The 21394-nt window shown below is 32.8% G+C and overlaps 1 protein-coding gene across 2 annotated transcripts; it reads left to right on the top strand.

Annotated features, from left to right (window-relative positions):
* The first annotated feature begins 8699 nt into the window (after nucleotides 1-8699).
* LOC109338672 (OTU domain-containing protein At3g57810) lies at nucleotides 8700-11706 on the top strand. 2 transcript variants are annotated; one of them, XM_019575958.1, is made up of 6 exons: nucleotides 8700-8838; nucleotides 9748-10341; nucleotides 10488-10609; nucleotides 10807-10847; nucleotides 11216-11314; nucleotides 11407-11706. In XM_019575958.1, the coding sequence occupies exons 2-6, from the start codon at nucleotides 9759-9761 to the stop codon at nucleotides 11576-11578; spliced, it is 1017 nt and encodes a 338-aa protein (XP_019431503.1). In that variant the 5' UTR covers nucleotides 8700-8838; nucleotides 9748-9758; the 3' UTR covers nucleotides 11579-11706. The 2 variants fall into 2 exon arrangements, with proteins under 2 accessions (XP_019431503.1, XP_019431502.1); XM_019575957.1 differs by lacking the exon at nucleotides 8700-8838 and having other exon boundaries at nucleotides 9653-10341; nucleotides 11407-11705.
* The last annotated feature ends 9688 nt before the right edge of the window (nucleotides 11707-21394 follow it).

Below are 21394 nucleotides of genomic sequence, written 5' to 3'. Positions count from 1 at the left end.
CGAGATGGGGCAAAGAAGGAATGACTTATTCACATGATTATTAAGAAAGTAAGTTGTAACTGGAATATTCTTGAAACCATTATACCGGCGTTGGAATTTATTTCAACAAAGCCGAGATGGCGAACAAAAAATAAAACCAAGTTCTCTTACTTACAAAAAGAACATAACGAAAATGAGAGTAATAATCTTTCAACAAATTGACACTGCTGTCAGGACGATTTATTGAGAGGAGAAAACTCCCAACTAAAATAATAAACACCGAATAAAAACGCTTTCAACACTTAGTGGAGAGGATGAACAAAACTTTAGTTGAAAGAGTTAGGTGTATGCTTTCTGAAGCAAAATTTCCTAAACATTTATGGGGTGAGGCTTTGTGCACGACAATGCATGTTATTAATCTTAGTTTTGTAGTTGCTTTGAATGTTGAGGTGCCAGACAAGAGTTGGTTTGGCAAGAATGTCAGGTATGATCATTTGCAAATCTTCGGTTGCAAGACATTTGTGCATGTTCCAAAGGATGAAAGGTCCAAGTTGGATGCGAAGACAAGGCAGTGTATCTTTATCGGTTATGGTGAAGATGGATTTGGCTACATGTTGCATGATCCTGTTGAGAAAAAGGTTGTTAGAAGCCGTGATGTGAAGTTCATGGAAGATCAAACAATTGAAGACATTGATAAGATGAAGAAGACTACACCCGAGGAAGATAGTAAATTGTCTGATAGTGATCCATTCTGGACGCCTATACATGATTTAGATACAGTTGAGAATAACGTTCAAAATAGTGAGCAACATGATTATCTTGGAGATCAACAGCTCGAAGATGAGTTAGATTTTCCCATTGATATTGATGAAGATGAACATGAGATGTCACAATATGAGAATCTTGGTGATGCTCCTGAACCACCTCAAGTTCAACTTCGGATGTCTAATAGGCAGAGGAAATCATCTACTAGGTACCCTTCTGATGGCTATGTTGCTATGACAAACAGAGGAGAATATGAATATTATCATGAGGCCATGGGGAATGAAGAAAAGAAGAAGTGGTTAGATGCAATGCAAGAGGAAATGAAGTTCTTGCATGATAATCACACTTATGATTTGGTCAAATTGCCAAAAGGGAAGAAGGCTTTGGAAAACAGGTGGATTTACAGGTTGAAGCAAGAAAGTAATTCTACATCTCCAAGGTATAAAGCCAGATTGGTGGTTAAAGGTTTCAGACAGAGAAATGGTGTTGATTTCAATGAGATTTTTTCTCTTGTGGTGAAGATGTCATCCATTAGAATTGTTTTGAGTTTGGCTGCTACTCTTGATTTAGAGGTAGAGTAAATGAATATAAAAATTGTTTTCCTTCATGGTGATTTGAAGGAAGAGATTTATATGAAACAACCTGATGGTTTTCTTGTTGAAGGAAAAGAAGACTATGTGTGTAGGCTGAGAAAGAGTCTATACGGTTTGAAGTAGGCTCTACGATAATGGTAAAAGAAGTTGGAGTTTGTTATGTGTGAGCAAGACTACAAGAAGAATACTTCTCATCATTATGTCTTCATTAGAAAGTTTGTTGATGGTGATTTTATCATCCTGTTATTATATGTTGATGTCATGCTTATTGCTGGGAAAAATATTTCCATAATTGATAGGTTAAAGAAACAACTAGGCAAGTCATTTGCCATGAAAGATATGGAGCTGCTAAGCAAATTCATGGTATAAGAACCATGTGAGATAGACAAGAAAAGAAACTTTGGCTATCACATGAACACTATATTAAGAGAGTGTTACACAAGTTTTGGATGGATAATGCTAAGGCGGTAAGCACTCCTCTTGCTAATAATTTTTAAGTTGAGTGTTAAACAGTATCCTTCAAATGAAGCTGAAAAATCAGATATGCAATGGGTTCCTAATGCATCTGTTTTGGGAAGTTTGATGTATGCAATGTTGTGTACAAGACCAGATATTGTGCATGTTGTTGGTACAGTTAGTAAATTTCTCTCAAATCCAGGTAGAGAGCATTGGAATGTTGTGAAATGGATTTTGAGTTATCTTTGTAGTACTGCTAGTCTGAGGCTTTGTTTTGGAGGTGATAAACCTACTCTTGTGGGCTATACTGATTCTGATATGGCTGGAGACATTGATTCCAAACAGTCCACTTCAATTTACTTGATTAAGTTTGCAGAGGGAGTTGTAGCATGACAATCTAGGTTGCAAAAGTGTGTTGCATTGTCCACTACTGAGGCAGAGTTCATTGCCATTATAGAAGCATGCAAAGAGTTTCTTTGGGTGAAGAAATTCTTGCAGGAGCTTGGTTTTGTCCAAAACAAATACTTGTTATTTTGTGATAGTCAAAATGCCATTCATCTTGGAAAGAATTCAACTTTTCATTCTAGGTCCAAACACATTGATGTGAGGTATCATTGGATATGTGATGTTTTGGATGCTAGGTTGTTGTAATTGGCTAAGGTTTATACAAATGGTAATGGTGCTTATATGATGACTAAGGCCTTATCAAGGTGAAAGTTTGAAACTTGTTGTGAGATCGCCGGTTTGGCGATTCTCTCCACATAGTTGTGAGGGGAAATATGTTGGGTTTGGGCTCCCTTCCTATGTGGAGAGAGATCTAGTTGGGAAAAGCCCACTTATCCATCTTAATCTAATAGATAATGGTCAGATGTGACAAGGGTGTGAAGGCAATTTATGCAAAAAGAGGCAATTGAAAAGTGTGAGAGAAGATAAGAAAACTCAACCGACAGGAACTCCGAGCAGCTGTGGGAAATTCGCGACTGCGTCTTTTTTCACCGTTGGACCGGGCTGAAATTTGGGTAGCAGGTTCATAGCTTATAGTACTTCATTCTAAACAGTTGGATAGGCGAGACGATGTCCGAGGTGATAGAAAACGAGATGTTACAACAACTGTTTTCTGGTTTTTCTTGTTCTCATTTTCAAGTTTGTTGTATGTTGTATTGTTGAGCATGTTTTGTGTTGTATTTTGGAGACACTCTTGTATTCCTATTTTCATTATAGTGGAGCTTGATTGACTGGCTTGTGCCCGTGGTTTTTACTTCTCACATTGGGAAGGTTTTCCACGTTAAAATTCTAGTGTCCCTTGTGTGTTACAGCATTATTTGATATTGCTCCTCATAATTCTAGCAAGTTGTGGAAATTATTATCCGCTGCATATAATCTGTTAGAGTTTTCATTGTTATTGTGTTGAATTTACCATCACTCACTTCCACACATTTGCATTGTGTCTTTCTAATTTATTTATTATTGTCACTTGGTTGATAATTTTAAGGAATTATGTTTCTTTTTTATTTTCACTCCATTTTTATTGAGCATACACAATTATTATTTATTTATGAGTTCATAAGCAACAAAAATAAAATGAAGTTAACTAATTTCACATAAAGAAGAATATAAACAAAGAAGTTCACTACATTATATCTATTTTCACCTAGATCATTGTTCTGTTAAGTTATTCATTGTGGAATTACAAATTTGGAATTTTGATGGTTTTCTCTCATTTCTTCATTTTCGTCACAAACTATGAAGGAAAAGTTTTTTATGGGACCTATGCACATTTTTTCTTTCCTCTTGTTTTTCATACAACCAAACACAATGTTAAGATAGTTTTGAAATTTATTGATTTTCTAAGTTGTTAGTTGTTAGCACACTGCCTGCTTTTTCACTGAACGTGATCTTGGTGTAGAGCTTGGCCGAATCTTTTCCAAAAACTTAGAATTTCAGCTCTTTTGTCCAAATTAAGCCTACAAAACCACTTACGGGTAATACTTAACCAAACAAACGAGTTCTTAATCATATATAAGTACATTTGTAATTAATTGGTTGATTAAATTGTAAAAGTTTCATATAATAAGTCTAAAATATAGAACAAATTGGCACTTAATAGTTACTCGATTTTCGTTTGAATACCAGTTAACTTAGTGTCGCCACCATGTTTTTGCGTTCAAAATGTAGAAAATTCTCTTACGTCCAATTTCAGAATGCAGTGGTCTTTAATTATAGATCTAGATTTAGGAGTCAATTACGGATAGGAGATGAACTTAGTACCTCATATTTTAATACTAAGATAGTATTCTCACTAATTGCATCGACTAATTTATGCCCTAAAGTTGTTCGATTATTTGCTTACAAAGAAAAACATTTTATTTTTATTTTTATGTCTCATAATAATGTCTTAATACTTCAGTCATAGGCATATGATGATAACTCATGCTTGCATCATGGTTGTACTATAATAAAATAAATTATTTTCCTCTACTGAAAATGTATAAGCTTTTATTTAGTAATTAATAAGACAATCTAGACTAACCAATCCCAAAATATCCACCAAACTTCTATAACATAAGATGGAATTGTGTGACAAAAATGATTATAATTGACCATAAAAGCACAAGTGATGGATTACAATATAGAATGATATAGAAGATTATTTGATTGGTGTTATCCCCAATAATGAGCCTTTGTATCATTGCTCATAATATATGAAATGATACTTACAAAGGAGAAGGAGATACTTCTCTCTCGATAAAGTATATTCTTTGGGAGAAGTCATATTTTTTTTATTAATGAGAAAAGTTCACAAAACCCCCTTAAATTTTATGTGTTTTATAAGTAGATATCGTTAACTACTTTTTATTCCTAATTAATCCTTAAACTTTAACTAATGGTAAAATTAGTCCCTACATACATAAAATTTTAAAATACTAACACTGAAATTGGAATTAACACATTATGTAAACTACTTTGGACTCTTTGTTGTTTGATGGCTTAAAGTTTTTTGCCTAGCTCTCTCTATGCACAGCAGTTAAGTGAAGATTTGCAGCAAAATTCATTCACACCAAATCAAGGCAATGATGGCAATATGGAAACAATGGAAATTGGTCATATTGAAGAGGTAATGATTACAATTGAGGTTGGTATTAAGGCATTATGTGTTTGCATGTCTCTTGTTACAAGCTCATAGGACTGCTCGTAGACATATTGTAATCAATTTAATAATTTACTTATTTAGGGACCAATTTCACTAATAGTTAAAGTTTAAGGAATAATTAGGAAGAAAAATAGTTTACGGGATCTACTTGTAAAATACATAAAGGTTAAGGGGATTTTATGAACTTTTCTCTTTATTAATTTAAGACTGTTAATACATTATATTAATTACAACTAATATCCTAGTTTAATTTTGTAAAAAAACTTTGTGGACGTATTGTTCATTTTAATGCTCATAACAATCTCGTTCAAACATCAAATGATATCAACTTCACTTGTAATGATATGATAAATGCATTGACAAAGTTAAACCCTTCAACATTCTCCATGAATTATTATCAAGCCCATCCTACTCAACATTTTAATATGTCCTAATATGAATCTCAACCTCAATATGAAAGTCAAACACAAGCTTCGACTCACCTCAAACACATACCCCATCACATACTCCTCAGGAAGAACAATCCTACGAGTTTGGAGGTTTCACATCATATGTTCCTAACTATTCTTCCTCCCATTTAGGACCAAGTTCTCAATTTTATGATCAGTACCACCTATATTTGCTACAAGTTCAAAAAAATCAATATCAACATTTACATTTCACGAATATCAACTTATTTTGCCTTCACAACTTAAACAAGTCGATCTTTTGATACACAAAATAATGATGATGAGGAAAAGGAGGAACCACAATTTACAAGAGTTAATAGAGGAAGAACAATAGAAATCTCATAGAGAGGTAAACCACAAATAAGAATTCTACCACCACAGAGGAAGACACCCATAGATGTGAGTAATATTAATTCAGGATCGTATAATATATTGTAATAAGTTAACAATATGTAGTAGAAGTATTATATGAATATATGATCCGTTTTTAATATATTCGGGTGAGAGGAACTTTGTGTTTGAGGCCTACAATTTTAAATAAATATCAGACATAAGTCATACATGTCATTTATGATTTCTAAAACAACTTGTAATTGATATCATAAATTATAGCCACAATTTTGTTTTTAAAAAATAAACCACAAATATATCACAGCTACCTTCCATGATTTCGTAAAAAATTTAAAATGGAATTATGCCTTAAAATAAAGTTTTTCACCAGAATCATAGCTTAGCCACGATTTCGAATGAAAAAAAATTATAAAAAAAGGAAAATTGTGTCTCATATCCACACCATCCTCATTTTCAACACCATTTTGTTAAAAATTGTAAAAGTTACATGAAAGACGTAATAAATGTTTTTGATTGTATATTTCTGGTAATTATTTGGGTTGATATCTATAAATTGTTAGTTTAAAGTTTTTTATACGATTACTATAACAGTCATCACTCATATTTATTAATTTTACTTAAAAGTCAATAATAATTAACTTATAAATGTTGAATGATATACCGATAATGTAATAAATTTTTATATCTTTAATGTAAAAGTATTTAAACTCTAAATATTTAGCCACTCCTTCAGTTGAAGCATGACACCGGTAGGCAATGCTAAATGCATTATTCAATAAATATTAGTAAGAAGACCAATTAGCTTCTTGACAAACTTTCCCTTGTTTGGTAGGATAGAATTAGAGTAGAGAAAAAAGTGAGAGAGATTGAAGAGAAAGTGAAGATTTCTCTCATTTGGTTCCGGAGGGAGAAAGAGAAGAAAGAATAAAAAAGGTATAGGGTCTACCATATATTCTTTCTCCTCTAGTGTGGTGAGAAAGTGAAGAGAGAATAATGATTTTATTTGAAATCTCTAACATATATCCAAACTTTTCTATTTGTTTGTTTTAAAAGTGTAATATCTATGTATTGATAGTGTAAAAATTTATACATAGTCAACGTATTAACCGTCGTTCATTTGTATTAATTTTATTTAATAGTAAATGATAATTGAAAATGAATAGTGAATAATATAGTGATAGTGTAGAAGAGTCTTATATTAACCGTTTATACATCTTTTCTCTTGCTTTAAATGTTATTAGCATACATAAATCTTTTTTAAATATAAAATATTAATTAAAAACAATTGAAATTATAATAAAATATATAATATAAAATTATAATATTTATTTTTAATTAATAATAAAGCAACAATTTTCTTTCTCTTTTTATATTTTAGGGATATTTTTGTCATTTGAACCATAATATTATTCATCTCTTTTTATTTTCTATCAAACAAAACAATAAGAGAAGAAAATATCTATTTTTATTCATTTTTTCTACTTATTCTCTTATACTAAACATCACAAAAATCTACTCTTATTCTTCTCTTTCTATTTCTCACTTCTTTCTTTCTCACCTATTTCTCTATAATTTTTATTCATTTTTTCTCCTTATTCTCTTATACTAAACATTACAAAAATCTACTCTAATTCTTCTCTCTCTATTTCTCACTTCTTTCTTTCTCACTTATTTCTCTATTCTTATTTTCTCTTATCATCCAAATGAAGTATTAAAGTCATCTTCTCCTCCTTTTAGAACCTTAAATTCTCTATAAGTAAGACACCACCTTCTAGAAGTTGTGCATCCAATTTCTCAACTTCCTCTCCAGTAGTCATTTCCTATCTTAATGTGATTGATTATACGATAGATTTGTTGGACATTTTAAGAGACTTTAAGAGATAAAGTAAGAAATGAATATGAGTATTGAGGAGAATTATGTTAATTGCTTGTAACATTAATGGAGAAGAAAGAATAACGTGAAATTAGAAAATTGTACTTTTGTCATAGTATTTCATTAAATAAATTAGGTTCCATTTAACACTTTACTAACGATATTGAGGAGAATTAGGTTTCATTAAATATGATATGACATGACAATTCCATTTAACACTTTACTAACGATAGAATTAGTCATTGTAATGTGCATAAATAAATTAGGTGTATTTGTGTAGGTACAAAAAAAAATGAAGGGATAATTTGTACAATAATTTCATTAAAACTTAAGAGAAGTTTGTGAAATTTACTTTAATTTTTTATGACCAGCATTTTAAGTTTACTTTACACTTGTTTCTTATCTAATATCATTAAGGATAATAGTTAGCAAAACCAATTTTAAAAATATAAATATTTTTTGGCACATAAATATTTATAAATTGCAATCGTGAATATTTTACTTTTTATAAATTGCAACTAATTTTACCTTTTTATTATGAAATATTAGATAATAAATATTAAATATAAAAAAACATATATTACATATGGGTGTGATCTTTATATCATCATTTTTGACCTCTCATATTTTCACCCTACTTATAACCATAAAAAAGATATAAAAAATTGTCAAAAATACTATTTTTATTTTTTATTTTATCTTGGATTTAATTTGTCCATTTAACAAAAAAAAGGTTAAATTATTCCATATATTTTTATTAATGTTTATCAATTTTACTCTTCTCTCATAATAGTGTTTATCATGTGAAATGTTTGTCAATTTTTTTTGTAATTATAATTAGTATAAAGTTTGTTTTTTTGGTGTACAACTTAATTCCCATATTTGGTAAGAAATCTTCCTAGAATTTGATATATTTCAATATAAAACCCATTATTGAAGGATAAAAGGATAAATTTAATATTAAACAAATAAGAAACTAAAATCATATTTTTTAAATACTAAAAGTAAAACCTAAAAATAAAAAAAAATGAATAATATTTTTTCTATCCTAATAAATTGTACTGCACATTCTCAGTCATTTATTTCATCGATCTCTTCCCTGCTCTCTCTCCCCCTTCTCCCCCTTCTCCACCATCATAAAACCTCAATTTCTCTCCTCATTCTTTCCTTTTACTGCACTCTTCATTTCCTTTTCATCTCCTTCATAACAGAGACATCCAGGTACATCACCACCATGCAGTGACTCCTTTCTCTCGTTTTCTTCAAATTCGTGGATTGGCCTTCAAAGGGTGAGGATGAGAGATATGGCCTCTAGTGTTCTAAAGAGATAAACTTTATATTTTAGAGAGATATTTTATTAAAATGCTTGGAGAGATTTTATAGATAATTTCAATAATACTAAATACTTATAAAAGAGTTATTTTCATGTTGTCATAAATGAGCTAATATTTTGGATATTTTTATAAGGTTAATGTCTTATGTATGCTTCATGATAATTCTTTCAGAAAATTATTGCTTTTGGTTTAATGAGAATTAGGAAGGATGTAGTTGCTTAATTTGATTCGTTTTCGGTAAAGTTAAGGACTATTAGATAGCAGTTATTTGATGTAGCTCTAATACTTTGTTCTTGAAATTGAAGGCATGTGTTTAAAATACAAAGTTTTAGTTAGCCTATCTTATCTATCTGCTTAGTTTAACACTTTAACTTCACTATCCCTAACAAATTTAAGAACTTCAAATTGACCATAAGTTAAATTTCTAGTATTTTATTGAATGCCATTTTAACTAATCCTAATGTTGGACTATATAGCATTTGTTTTTAGTAATCTGACATTCTGAGCCTCAGATGAATTGGTTACCAAGAACTACCCTAATGACTGTCTTGGTGTTTTAAAACTGTATTTATTAGTTTAAAGTAATAATAATGATGCAATTTATACTAAATTACTAACTTTCAAGTGATATGTTTATATGCACATGATGAACATGACAAAATTACAAATCCTGTGAACTGGTTCTCTTCAGAATTTAGCTAGGCACTGATATAATACTTTTTTGTGGGGAGATAAATGTCAAAATACATATAATACTTCGGATAGTTTCTGATGGATATACTTTGATTTGGTGCAGGCAATTAAAACATGAGTGTTTGTTTTTCTATTAGTCAATCTTCAATAAATGCAGTTGTCCTGAAAGGTCATCATAGTAAGCTGCTGATGAGTAGCAACACCATTGGTCTTACACCGCGAGGAATATCCAGATCGTCTTCTTTCAGCTTGAGTCCTGGGAAGTCAGTGATAAATCATGCTGGTCTTTCTATTTGCACAAAATCCTCTCGTTCAACTATTATGTGCCAAACACTCAAAGGAGGCTGCCTTGGATCATGTGGCTCCAGGCAAAGGGGCAACATTCAATTCTTTTGTTCCGTAATACCTTGGAAGAAGCATAACGAGATTTCATTCACATGCAAAAGTATGAATGCGAGGCTCTTGTTACCTAAACAAAATATGCTTCCTAAAGTCAAAAGTAATGTGGGACTGACAGCTTGGACACACACATCGGTTAGCTTAACTTTTGGATTACTTGTATGTAGTTTAAGTCCTGAAACTTCACATGCTGAGACAGATTCTGAAAATGAGAATCAGAAAGCTAACTGCAACAAATACGAGTCAAATACTAATTTCTCACATGGGAAGAAAGTTTACACCGACTATTCTGTAACTGGTTAGCTGCACATTCTTCTTAGAGTTTACTTAGATACATAGCCTATTCATAGATTCACTTTTACACGTTAATATGTTGAAATGGGCATGGATAGGAACTTGGACGTTTGTGTTTATTCACTGAATGAAGCTTATCATACTGAGCAGGAATACCTGGGGATGGAAGATGTTTGTTTCGCTCTATTGCTCATGGGGCTTGTTTGAGGTCTGGAAAACCCCCTCCTAGTGAAAGTTATCAGAGAGAGCTAGCAGATGATTTACGTACCAGAGTATGCTTCAAATATTTCCTTCTTTCATGCAATTACACTTTAGAACCCTCCCCCAAGTGAACAAAAAACAAATTGAATAACACAACACAAAAATTGAATGCAGTATTGACTAATCAGTTGCTAACTTTACCTAGTGGATTCCTCTCTAATATTTGTAGCTGCCACTACTCTTGATCTTTTTTTGTTCTATTTGTCAGGTTGCTGATGAGTTTATTAAAAGAAGGGAAGAGACAGAGTGGTGAGTATCTGTACTGGATACCCATAGCGTTCTGGTGATTACATCACTTACATTTATTATAAGGGATCAAGTATTTTTATACCACAGATGAAAAATAGTAGGATCCATTCATGAACTATTATGTATAAACTATTATTTATTGAATTAAAATTAAAATACCTTTAATATTTTGCCCTACTTCTACTAATATGACGACCGATTCAAGACCTTTTGGAGCAGATGTATCAAAACTAGATCGCAATATTTACAAATTAGTATAATAATGTCGGTCTATAAGAATAGTAGATGTTTCTTTGTAGAGTGTATAGTGATGAAAATAATGAATGATTGTTTTGATAATGAATATGGTTGTCTCATGATATCTTCAGGTTTATTGAAGGTGATTTTGATACATATATTTCTAAAATAAGGAAGCCTCATGTGTGGGGAGGTGAGCCTGAATTGTTCATTGCTTCACATGTTTTGAAGTAAGTGCTTCTCTTCCTTGTGGGCCAGTGAATTTATCTTTATGCAGTTATGTATTCTACATGGTTGATTTGGTGGCTGGCCGATTCTGCAGGATGCCCATCACAGTGTACATGTATGATCAGGATGCTGGTGGCTTGATATCAATTGCTGAGTATGGCCAAGAATATGGCAAGGAAAATCCAATTAGAGTTCTTTATCATGGGTTTGGTCATTATGATGCATTAGAGATACCAAGAAGAAATGGTCCTAAACCACGACTCTAGAATTTCATATTTCTAATGTAAAAGAGGTTGAAGACAATGGATTTCCTTATACCATATGGGAGTGTGGTTTTGGACAGGGAAAAAATTGGATGGCTTTGGAAATCATCTCACTTGGGGAAAGGTTTTGAATGATTTCTGAATCTCTCTATAACCCTCTCCATGTTTATTTTGATAGTTCCCCAAATTTGGGGTTTTTCTGGAGACAAAATGTCAAAATATCTAAATGTTTTCAGTAAAATTATATATTACATTATTGTTCATTTGTCATTGTTAATTACATTTTTAAAGGAAAAAATATTCTTACATTTTTATTATTTTATTATCCTTCAATCTAAAGTTCATACTCGGAGGGTTTTAACTTGATTTGCCTTTCATTCTCCTTCTCTTTTTCCTCCTTAGCACTTTGATCTATCTTCTTCTCTTTCCCTCTAATTCTCAAACAAAGCCCTTCATTTTTCCAATTCTTAGTATTTGCTACACTAAAGAATGGGGGAGGTATCCTTTTGGTTTTGAGGCTATAATGGGGGAGGTACTTGAGGTTATGTTAGAGAGTTTTGTATTGGAGAGGAGGAAAGGAAATAAATGACTTTCGATAGAGTCTCCATTATTTGAAAGTTGGAGAAGAGTGAAAAGATTTTGAAGGTTTTCTGGAGTCCTCTAAAACCCTCTACATGCTTATTTTCATAATTATTCAAATTTAAGGTTTTTATAGAGACAAATATATAAAAGTATCTAAGTGCCTTTATTAAAACTTTGTAATTACATATTTGTCCATTTCTCATTGTTAATTTGATTTTAAAGGGAGAATAAAACAATATTCTTGGATTGTCTCCTCCCATCTAAGTTCACTCTCCCGGTAAAAGGAGAGGTTTAACTTGATTTGCATTCCTTTCTCATTCCCTTCATTCTCCATCCTTGCCACATAATCCTATCATTCCCTCAATATTCCCAAAAATAGCTTAAAGATCCTTTGAGTTAACTTTTGGAGGGAAAAGACGAGAAAAAGAATACTTCAGAATCATAAAATACAGTTGTAAAATGTCTTAAAAACCTTTCCTTTCACTTCATTTTCCTCCAAAACGCAATTCACAAACAAACTCTAAAAGATTTGAAGGGGACTTTGTTTCAAATGGTAACAAACACTTTGTTAGAGGTTGATGATTTAAGGGAACTCCTAGGCATATAACTTGAGGACCGAGGGCATTTCACAATGGAGTGGTTGAATAGGAAACTACCTTGTTTGCATTTTTATTCCCTATCTTCTTAAATTAATTGTGTTTGAACAATTTGTTTTTCTATTTCATTGTTGATTGGCCAGTTCTAAGTGTAAACCTTCTCTATTGATTCATTCATTCACATCCAATCAATTGTGGACTAAAGGTATTTTTCTTTCAACTTTGTGGAGTTCTAACAGTGGAAAACTTATATTCAATACCACTTTTATCACAAGGTGTCAAGTTTATTTTTCAAATTCGTAACCATGATCCTTTTTAATAGATATAATTTTCAAATTCTTTTCATATATAATCTTGGATTTTTTTTCTAAATGATTGAAATTTTTTATATTTATTAATAATCTCAATGGCATAATAATTCCACTAAGGCTCATACTTGTTGAAGGTCCACACGAGTGGATGGGTAACAAGTATCAAAACTTATGTTTTTAAATTTGAGCATGATATTAACGGTAGAGAAGGACATGGATCACCTCTCTTTAATGATATCTAATTTCTTGTCTCGAATCAGTTACTTATTGTTATATGAGTAAAATAAAATTTAAAAAATAAAAAGTAACAAAAGTTAACATTTTGATTAGCCTAAGACAAAAAAATGAGATACCATTTAACACAAGTAAAGATAATTCACTCGGAGAACCCTATTTTGTAGCATCTCATTACTCTGGCAGCGTTTGTCTGCAGCCTCTCTTTGATGATGCCCATGTAAACTGCTATAACACCAAAGGTCCACAAAAGGCAAGAAATTAAATCGTGAAAAAATGGTTGTGCCAGTGTGTTAAAATTATTATTTAATGTATATAAAAGAAGTAGAATAACATTGAAAAATTAAGTCACTTCTCCATATACAAAGTTTTCACACTTCCTTTCTTAAAAAATGTCTTCAATATATCTGTTAACGTTAAAAAGAACGAAGTAAAATTAGTAGAGGCCAAGGAATGCATCTAAAGCTCAAAAGAGCATCTTCTTGACTAATGGGCATCACTTATCCTAAAATAAATGTGTCCTTATATTCCTAATTAGCTTTCTCCAAGTAATATAAATATGTTATTTTATGTTTTTAGATTTTTTTTTAATGAAGTGTTCGTTGTTAACACCCATAACCTTATTTCCCTCTTCCATTATTAAATGCAAAGCCATAACTGAACACATATCCGTTCAACACCATTTTATTGCCATAATACACCATTCCAACATCGATAAGGGAAAAGTAAAACATATTCAGAAATGGTCAGTATGATCAACATTTATATACCATAATTTTCAATATCCAAAAATTCGGAAATCTAATTAAGTCTTTACAAAGATTAGAACCATAACCAAACTACATCGCATAAGGGAAGACGTATTGAAATGCCACTTGGCATGGTTATGGAGACAAGGAACTAAACAACCAACAAAGTAGAAGAAGAGAATAGGAAAAACGTGATCAAGACAGACTTGACTTGGAATTAATTGAATTTTGCTTGATTGATGAATGTTACAAGTACACATATCTATATTAAAAGTAAAATCTCCAACTAATTAGTCAACTAAACAATTATTAGAGAAAATATAATCCAGATTTGTTAGTTGTGTTAGTTTTTCTATTCTTAGGAAGGTAGTTAGTTGATTTAATGATATAAATAGGAGGTAATCATTCAATGTAAATTCAATCCACTCTCAATATACAATTGCAATATACACATACCTCAAACTCTCTCATCTCTTCTCTTTACACTACTGCTCATTCTATTCTTCATTCTACTATTCATTATTCTTTCTTGTTCTTCTGTAACCTATGTGGTGTGCAACTTCAGCAGTAGTATCAAGAGCCTTCAACAAAGATTCTGTTTGGATAAAAAAGACTCAAGGCAAGGGACCTGTGAAACAGAAGAAGAGGAGAATTAGATTCTATGTGAATCCAAGAAAATCATCAAGAAGCAATTGAGACAAAAACAAGTGGAGAAGAAGCATTGTAAAAGGAGTGAATTGCACAATGACAAACAACAATAGATTTTCTATGACAATGAGACTTGTATTGTCATTGCCAGCTACAATTGTTGGAAAATTCACCAAATGGATGTGAAGTTAACCTTCCTAAATGGACCACTAGAGAAGGATGTGTTTGTGACACAACCACTAGGATTCATGGCAAGCGGGAAAGAAGAACAAGTGTACAAACTACATAAGACATTGTATGGACTCAAGTAAGCTCCAAGAGCCTGAACCAAAATAATAGACTCATTCCTATTTCAACTTGGGTTTATGAATTGCACCACTGAACATGATGTGTATGTAAAGGGAAAGGACACAAAATATCTTATACTATGTCTTTATGTAGATGATCTTCTCATAACAGGCGGAGACATCAATAATATGTTAGCATTCAAGCATGAGATGCAATATGAATTTGAAATGGCAGATCTAAGAGAACTATCCTACTTTCTGGGCATAGAATTCAAGAAGGCCACACATGGAATCTTTATGCACTAGAACAAATACATTGCTAATGTATAACAAAGATTTCAAATGATGAATTGCAATCCAGTTGCTATCCCTATTGAAATTGGAGTTACGCTATGCCAAGAAAAAACTCGCTATGCCAAGAAGAAACTGATCAGCATGTGCACAAAACATTGTTTAGGCAAATGATAGGCTCATTGAAATACATTTGCAACTCTAGACCAGACATATCATATGGAGTTGGTTTAGTAAGTAGTTTATGGAAGCTCCTCAACAAGCTCACTTAGGTGCAGTGGAAGGGCTATTGAGATACTTGAAAGGAACCATTGGCTACGGAATCATGTTTCCTACAAAACTATATAGCAGTAGCAACAACAAGATAATTGGATTCTCTGATGCAGATTAGTGTGGAGACAAATCATATAGGAAGAGTGCTACAAGTTACTTATTTCAGCTAGGCAATGCTCATGTTAGTTGGTGCTCCAAGAAGCAAGATGTAGTTGCCTTATCCTCATGTGAAGCTAAGTATATTGCAACTAGCATGAGTGCATACCGAGGTGTGTGGCTAGATGCATTAATGAATTGAGGTTGAAAATAGAGGATGAAATGTAGCTAATGATAGACAACAAATCTACAACTAATCTAGCAATGAACCATGTTGCTCATGGTAGAAGCAAGCATATTAAGACAAGGTTTCACTATATTAGAGGACATGTTAACAAAGGGAAAGTGTTGCTATATTTCTGCAACTTAGAAAATCAGTTGGCTATTATCCTTACCAAGCCTTTGAAGAAGGAGAGGTATGAGGAGTGTGAGAGAAAATGTTAGGTATCAGTGACATAATACACCTATAAGGGGGGGGGTTGAATAGGTGTCGCGGTGGGGGTTGAATAGGTGTCACGGATCCCACTTATCGCTATTTGCACCAAAGCTCTATTATGGAAAATCACCCAGTTAATTGATTAAAGACTGCCTTAATCGATTAAGTCACATAGAATTAACAGTTGTTGAATGGCCCAATTACACAACCACTTATAGATTATACAGAAATGATATGGCAAATATATTTGAACAAAAATGATCTTTATAGGGCAAAGTTACTATATTCAAAATATCAGCTACAATAGGCAATTAAGAACACTTTAAAAGAGTAAAGAGATAAGGGTAAGAAACAACCTGCAACAAGGTTTTTATACTGGTTCGTTTTGCGGTTCACTGCAAAACTACATCCAATCCTCCCTTCTAATATGGGAGATTTTCTTCACTAAAAATTGAAGCCAGTGTATCTTACATACACACTTCCAATTACAAGACCTTGAACGCTACCTTTTTGAATTCCCAGAACCTATACCTTAGTTTGACCTTACCCAATCGCCTAGGAAAATCTTTCCTAAGATCCAGCCCCAGCCAAGAGTATGTTCTAAACTCAAGACCTCCAAGTCTTGGTGAAGACTCTCTGTATCTCGTTGGTGGTACGACACCAAGAGACGACTTTCCTTGTTACAAATATCACAACAAAAATAGAGTGATGTTAAGCACAAAATAGCTCAAATATTACAATTAAGAACAAGCTATAAACCCTATAAAAATCTCAAATTGTTATGAATATGTATAAGATCAGAATCATGAAGAACATGTAATTTCTACTCTAAGAAATCTCTACAAGAATTGAAAGAATCATGCAAGAAAGATAGAATGATGAATACATTTAATCACATGCAATGGATGACATTTTAATCCCTAAGCATGATACTATCTCTCACTAATCTCACATGCAATTCTCTCTGCCTATATGACATACAAAGAATACGAAAATATGCAACTTAGCAATTCTAAAAATGAATGAATGTATGAAGCATGGGGTAAAAACACAGTTTATATTGAAAAGCTGTTTTGTGCCCAGTTAATCGATTAAGTGCCCTGTTAATCGATTAACAGGCTGTTTAGAATAACCGAATTTTGTTTTTCAGTTATATGTTGAAACTGATTAAAACTTTTTTCACGTTAATCGATTAAAGCCTTACTTATTCGATTAACTGGCATATTTCCAATTAAGATATTAAATGTTAAACTACCTATATGTTATGCTTATCAACTATACATGTCTTATCGTTATGTTATGCCTAAGATGCACAAATAACATGTATGATTAATGCATGAACAGATAACAAGCTAGATGACATGTCTCATATAAATGATATGATAGTTTTTAGAACTTGTGATACTTGCATCTAGGTTTACCTAACCTAGACTCAGTAACTAAGACATATATCTGAGACTCTAGTTTAGACATGAAGCTCTTGAATCTTTGGTATATTGATTAGTTGAGTTATCTTTAAGCTTTCATTAATCCCTTTGTCTTCATGAAAACATAGGCAAGCTAAGTGCTATCTTGACACTTTTCACTTTCAATCCCCCCTTTTTGATGATGACAAACTTAACACCAAATTTTGTTTTGATGCATAGCTTGAAGATGGTCACAAAATGCATGGTTGTTGATTTCAAAGTTAAAGCGCATAACAACAATGGAAGCTAAATTTATTTCACAACCTGCACACATCAAACAACAAAACAACCTTTCTCTCCCTTTTGACATTATCAAGAAGATAAACTAAATGAAATTTTGGTCAAAATAAAGAAGAGAAATGAAGTAAACTCAAATTGTAATTAATCAATTAATATTGGGAATGTAATTAATTAACCAGTTGTTGAAAAAATTGAACAAGTGCACACATTGATCAACATTTAATCGACTAAGATAGTAGGTTAATCGATTAAAACCAGAGAAAACAACAATATGACTGATTTAATAGCATGGGAGGTTATACGTGAACTGATCAAGCATGGAATGATCAAGCATTTATATTATAACATTCAAACAGTAGGCTCAGTCAAACATAAGAGAGACATATAACCAAACATGATCAAGGACCATTAAACATGTATTCATGCTATATTTGACATAGATAGGAATGTTAGGCAAGCAAATTAAAACCAAAATAGTAACGATTTAAGTTCAAATGGCAGACATATCAAACCACAATAGTGCAGCAAAAGTAAATAGTTAGAGTTACAACCCAAAAAGCATAGAGAAAATATGTCTCAAAATTACAAAGTAGCATAAAATCCTAAAAATTAGCCATATATAAGGACTAAACCTAAGGCAATCTAAGGTCTACTTCTATCTAGGGATGTGGAGGAGGATCTCTGTTATCAGGTACGACCAGACTACTATCACCCCGGATGAGGAATATCAGCTTCTCAAATTCTACACAAAACCTCTCATTCTGTGCCTCAAAAGTGTTTTGGACAAAGCTTCTCATAGTCTGATAGTGGTTATCGAAGTAGGCAACCTGATGCTCCTCAAATTGTTCGAAATCAGTATGCTAGGAGTCCTTTAAAGACTGAAAATGTAAGTTCATTCTATTATTCAGCCTTTGCTCCATGGCATCCAACTGAGCTAATCCAAAGGATGGTTCCTGTGGCGCAGTTCTAGATGGCTCCCCCTGAGTTTCTGTATTAGGCTGATCTGTACCAGCCTGATCCTCATCATCAGATAGCTCCAAATCCACGATAGTGTAATCCTCCTGGTATTGTCAAGTACTTCCATACCTGTAGATACCCATCTTGTGGATAAGGCTTTCACCAACAAGGTGATCTTTATCAGAAGTCTCTGTGACGATGATGCCAGATACGTAAGTATGCAGATAGTTAATAATTCTCGATATGAAGATACTGTAGGACAACAACTTGGATTACAATGTAGAGACATTATACATGACCTTCCAGATTTCCTCAGGCCAATTAACCATTATATTCTCCTTCACGACATACATAAATTTCAGATCATTAACAGTTGGTTGTGCATGATTAGTGTTTATCTAAACTAAAATATATGCAATCAAATAGTGAAGCAATCTATTCTCTACCGATAATGAACCAGCTTTAGTCAGTTCTCCCTAGACATACAGATGGGGACCTCTCAGACATGATTTATATACCTCAACATCATCGAAATCCTTAAGCCATTCACAATCACCCAGGCTAACACTAGTAGTGGATAAGCCACCCACATTCATAAAAATATCACTATCCATCTCAAATAGATTTCCCAAAATCATAGACCAATATCTACCATCCTTATAACGGAAGTTAGCGTAAAATTCCCTAATCAAAGCGGGGTATAGATTACCCTTTAATTCCAAAAACATTACAGCTCCCTGAGCTTGCATACCTTGCGGAAACTCAAAATTCTGTTCTGCCATCTAGGTAAGACCAGGATACCTTATGTAGGTGAGTTTCCTTCCCTGAAACTTGGACAACCGAGTCTCCTAAAGTATGAGTGAGTAGTAGGGATCTCCATGGTCGTGCCCCACATTCGGATTTGAAGATGAAGCAGTAGGAGGCCTACGAGTGCGTTGAGCGATTGTCTTGAACCTCTTCGAACGTCCTCTTTCCATTATTGATTGAAAACCGTGAGTATGAGAGGAGAAAAAGGATAAGGGGGGAATTTGAAGCTTAGGGTTTGGAATTGAGAATGGGGTTTCTTGGAAAATTTGAGAAATAGATTGAATGAATTGAGGTGTAAAATGGGTAAAGGTGAAGTTTAATTCTTCTATTAAGCTAAGATATCGAATTTTCTGTTTGCTTTTGAGATTTTCAGAGAAAAGGTGGATGAGAGGGTTTGTAAAAATGACAAAAAATGCTATTCATTCTAATTTATCTATTGTCGTTAATAAATTAAGAGCTGCATTTAATCGATTAAGCAGTGTTAAAATTCCAGGTTTTCAGAAAAATGAGCCCAGGTAATCGATTAAAATGAATCTTAATCGATTAAATTTAGTTAAAAATGAAATGTTTGCTACTGGTACTCATTCTAATCGATTAAGAAATATAGTTAATCGATTATCTAGCATCAAACTTGTAGAGTCAAGAGGTTTTTGGATTTTAAAAGCATGCATAAATTTCTAACATATTTCAAGCAATTTTTACTCAAACACATATTCATTTTCAGCTTATCATGCAAGATCATGAGTCATAATAGGAAGATAGTGCATTCACAACAAATATACATTTTGAAGCATATAAGACATTAATCATGCGAATCATATAATAACATTTTTAGATGATTTTAATCAAGATATTTTTCATCAAGAATTCCAAGTTCTCTTTGAAGAACATATAAAGTATCTCATGAGAGAGGCTTGGTGAAAGTATCAGCCAATTGCTTAGTAGTTTCAACAAATTCAAGCACACAGTCGTCTTTTTGTACATGGTCACGCAAGAAATGATGTCTGATTTCAATATGCTTGGTTCTAGAATGCAAAATGGGATTCTTGGATAGGTTTATGGCACTTGTATTGTCACATTTTATAGAAATCTTTTCTAGGTTAAGTCCAAAGTCCTTAAGTTGCTGCTTCATCCAAAGGATTTGAGCGCAATACACACTGGAGGCAATGTATTCCGCTTCGGCGGTGGACAAAGCAACACACGCTTGCTTTTTGATGTGCCATGCCACTAAGGAACTGCCTAATAAGTGACAAGTCTCACTAGTGCTCTTCTGATCCTACTTACATCCCTTCTACCAAGGATAATGTGGGATCTCTAGGATACCATAATCCCATATTAGATGTTCCTTTTAAACATCTCATGATGCGTTTTACAGCAGTATAATGTGAATCTTTAGGCAAAGCTTGAAATCTAGCACACATACAAACACTAAACATAATATCGGGGCAAATCGTAGTTAAATACAATAATGAGCCAATAATCCCACGATACTTGGTTACCTCGATTGCTTTTCCCTTTTCATCTTTATCTAGATAGCACGTGGACACCATAGGTGTTAAAGCCTCTATACACTTTTCCATGTCAAACTTCTTCAGTAACTTCTTGCAATATTTCGATTGATGAACAAAGATGCCACTCTCCATTTGTTTGATTTGAAGTCCAAGAAAGAAGGTCAGCTCACCCACCATCGACATCTCAAATTCACCCTGCATCATCTCAAAATTTCTTTGACAAAGAATGTCATTAGTAGATCCGACGATTATATCATCAAAATATATTTGAACTAGTAGCACATGATTATCTAATCTACGAATAAAGAGGGTAGTATCAACCATACCCCTCATGA

The sequence above is a fragment of the Lupinus angustifolius genome, unplaced genomic scaffold (genome assembly GCF_001865875.1).
Source record: "Lupinus angustifolius cultivar Tanjil unplaced genomic scaffold, LupAngTanjil_v1.0 Scaffold_35_76, whole genome shotgun sequence".
NCBI classification, from domain to species: Eukaryota; Viridiplantae; Streptophyta; class Magnoliopsida; order Fabales; family Fabaceae; genus Lupinus; species Lupinus angustifolius.
The sequence above is the reverse complement of the archived record's forward strand: the minus strand, read 5'-3'. Positions and strand labels throughout refer to the sequence as shown.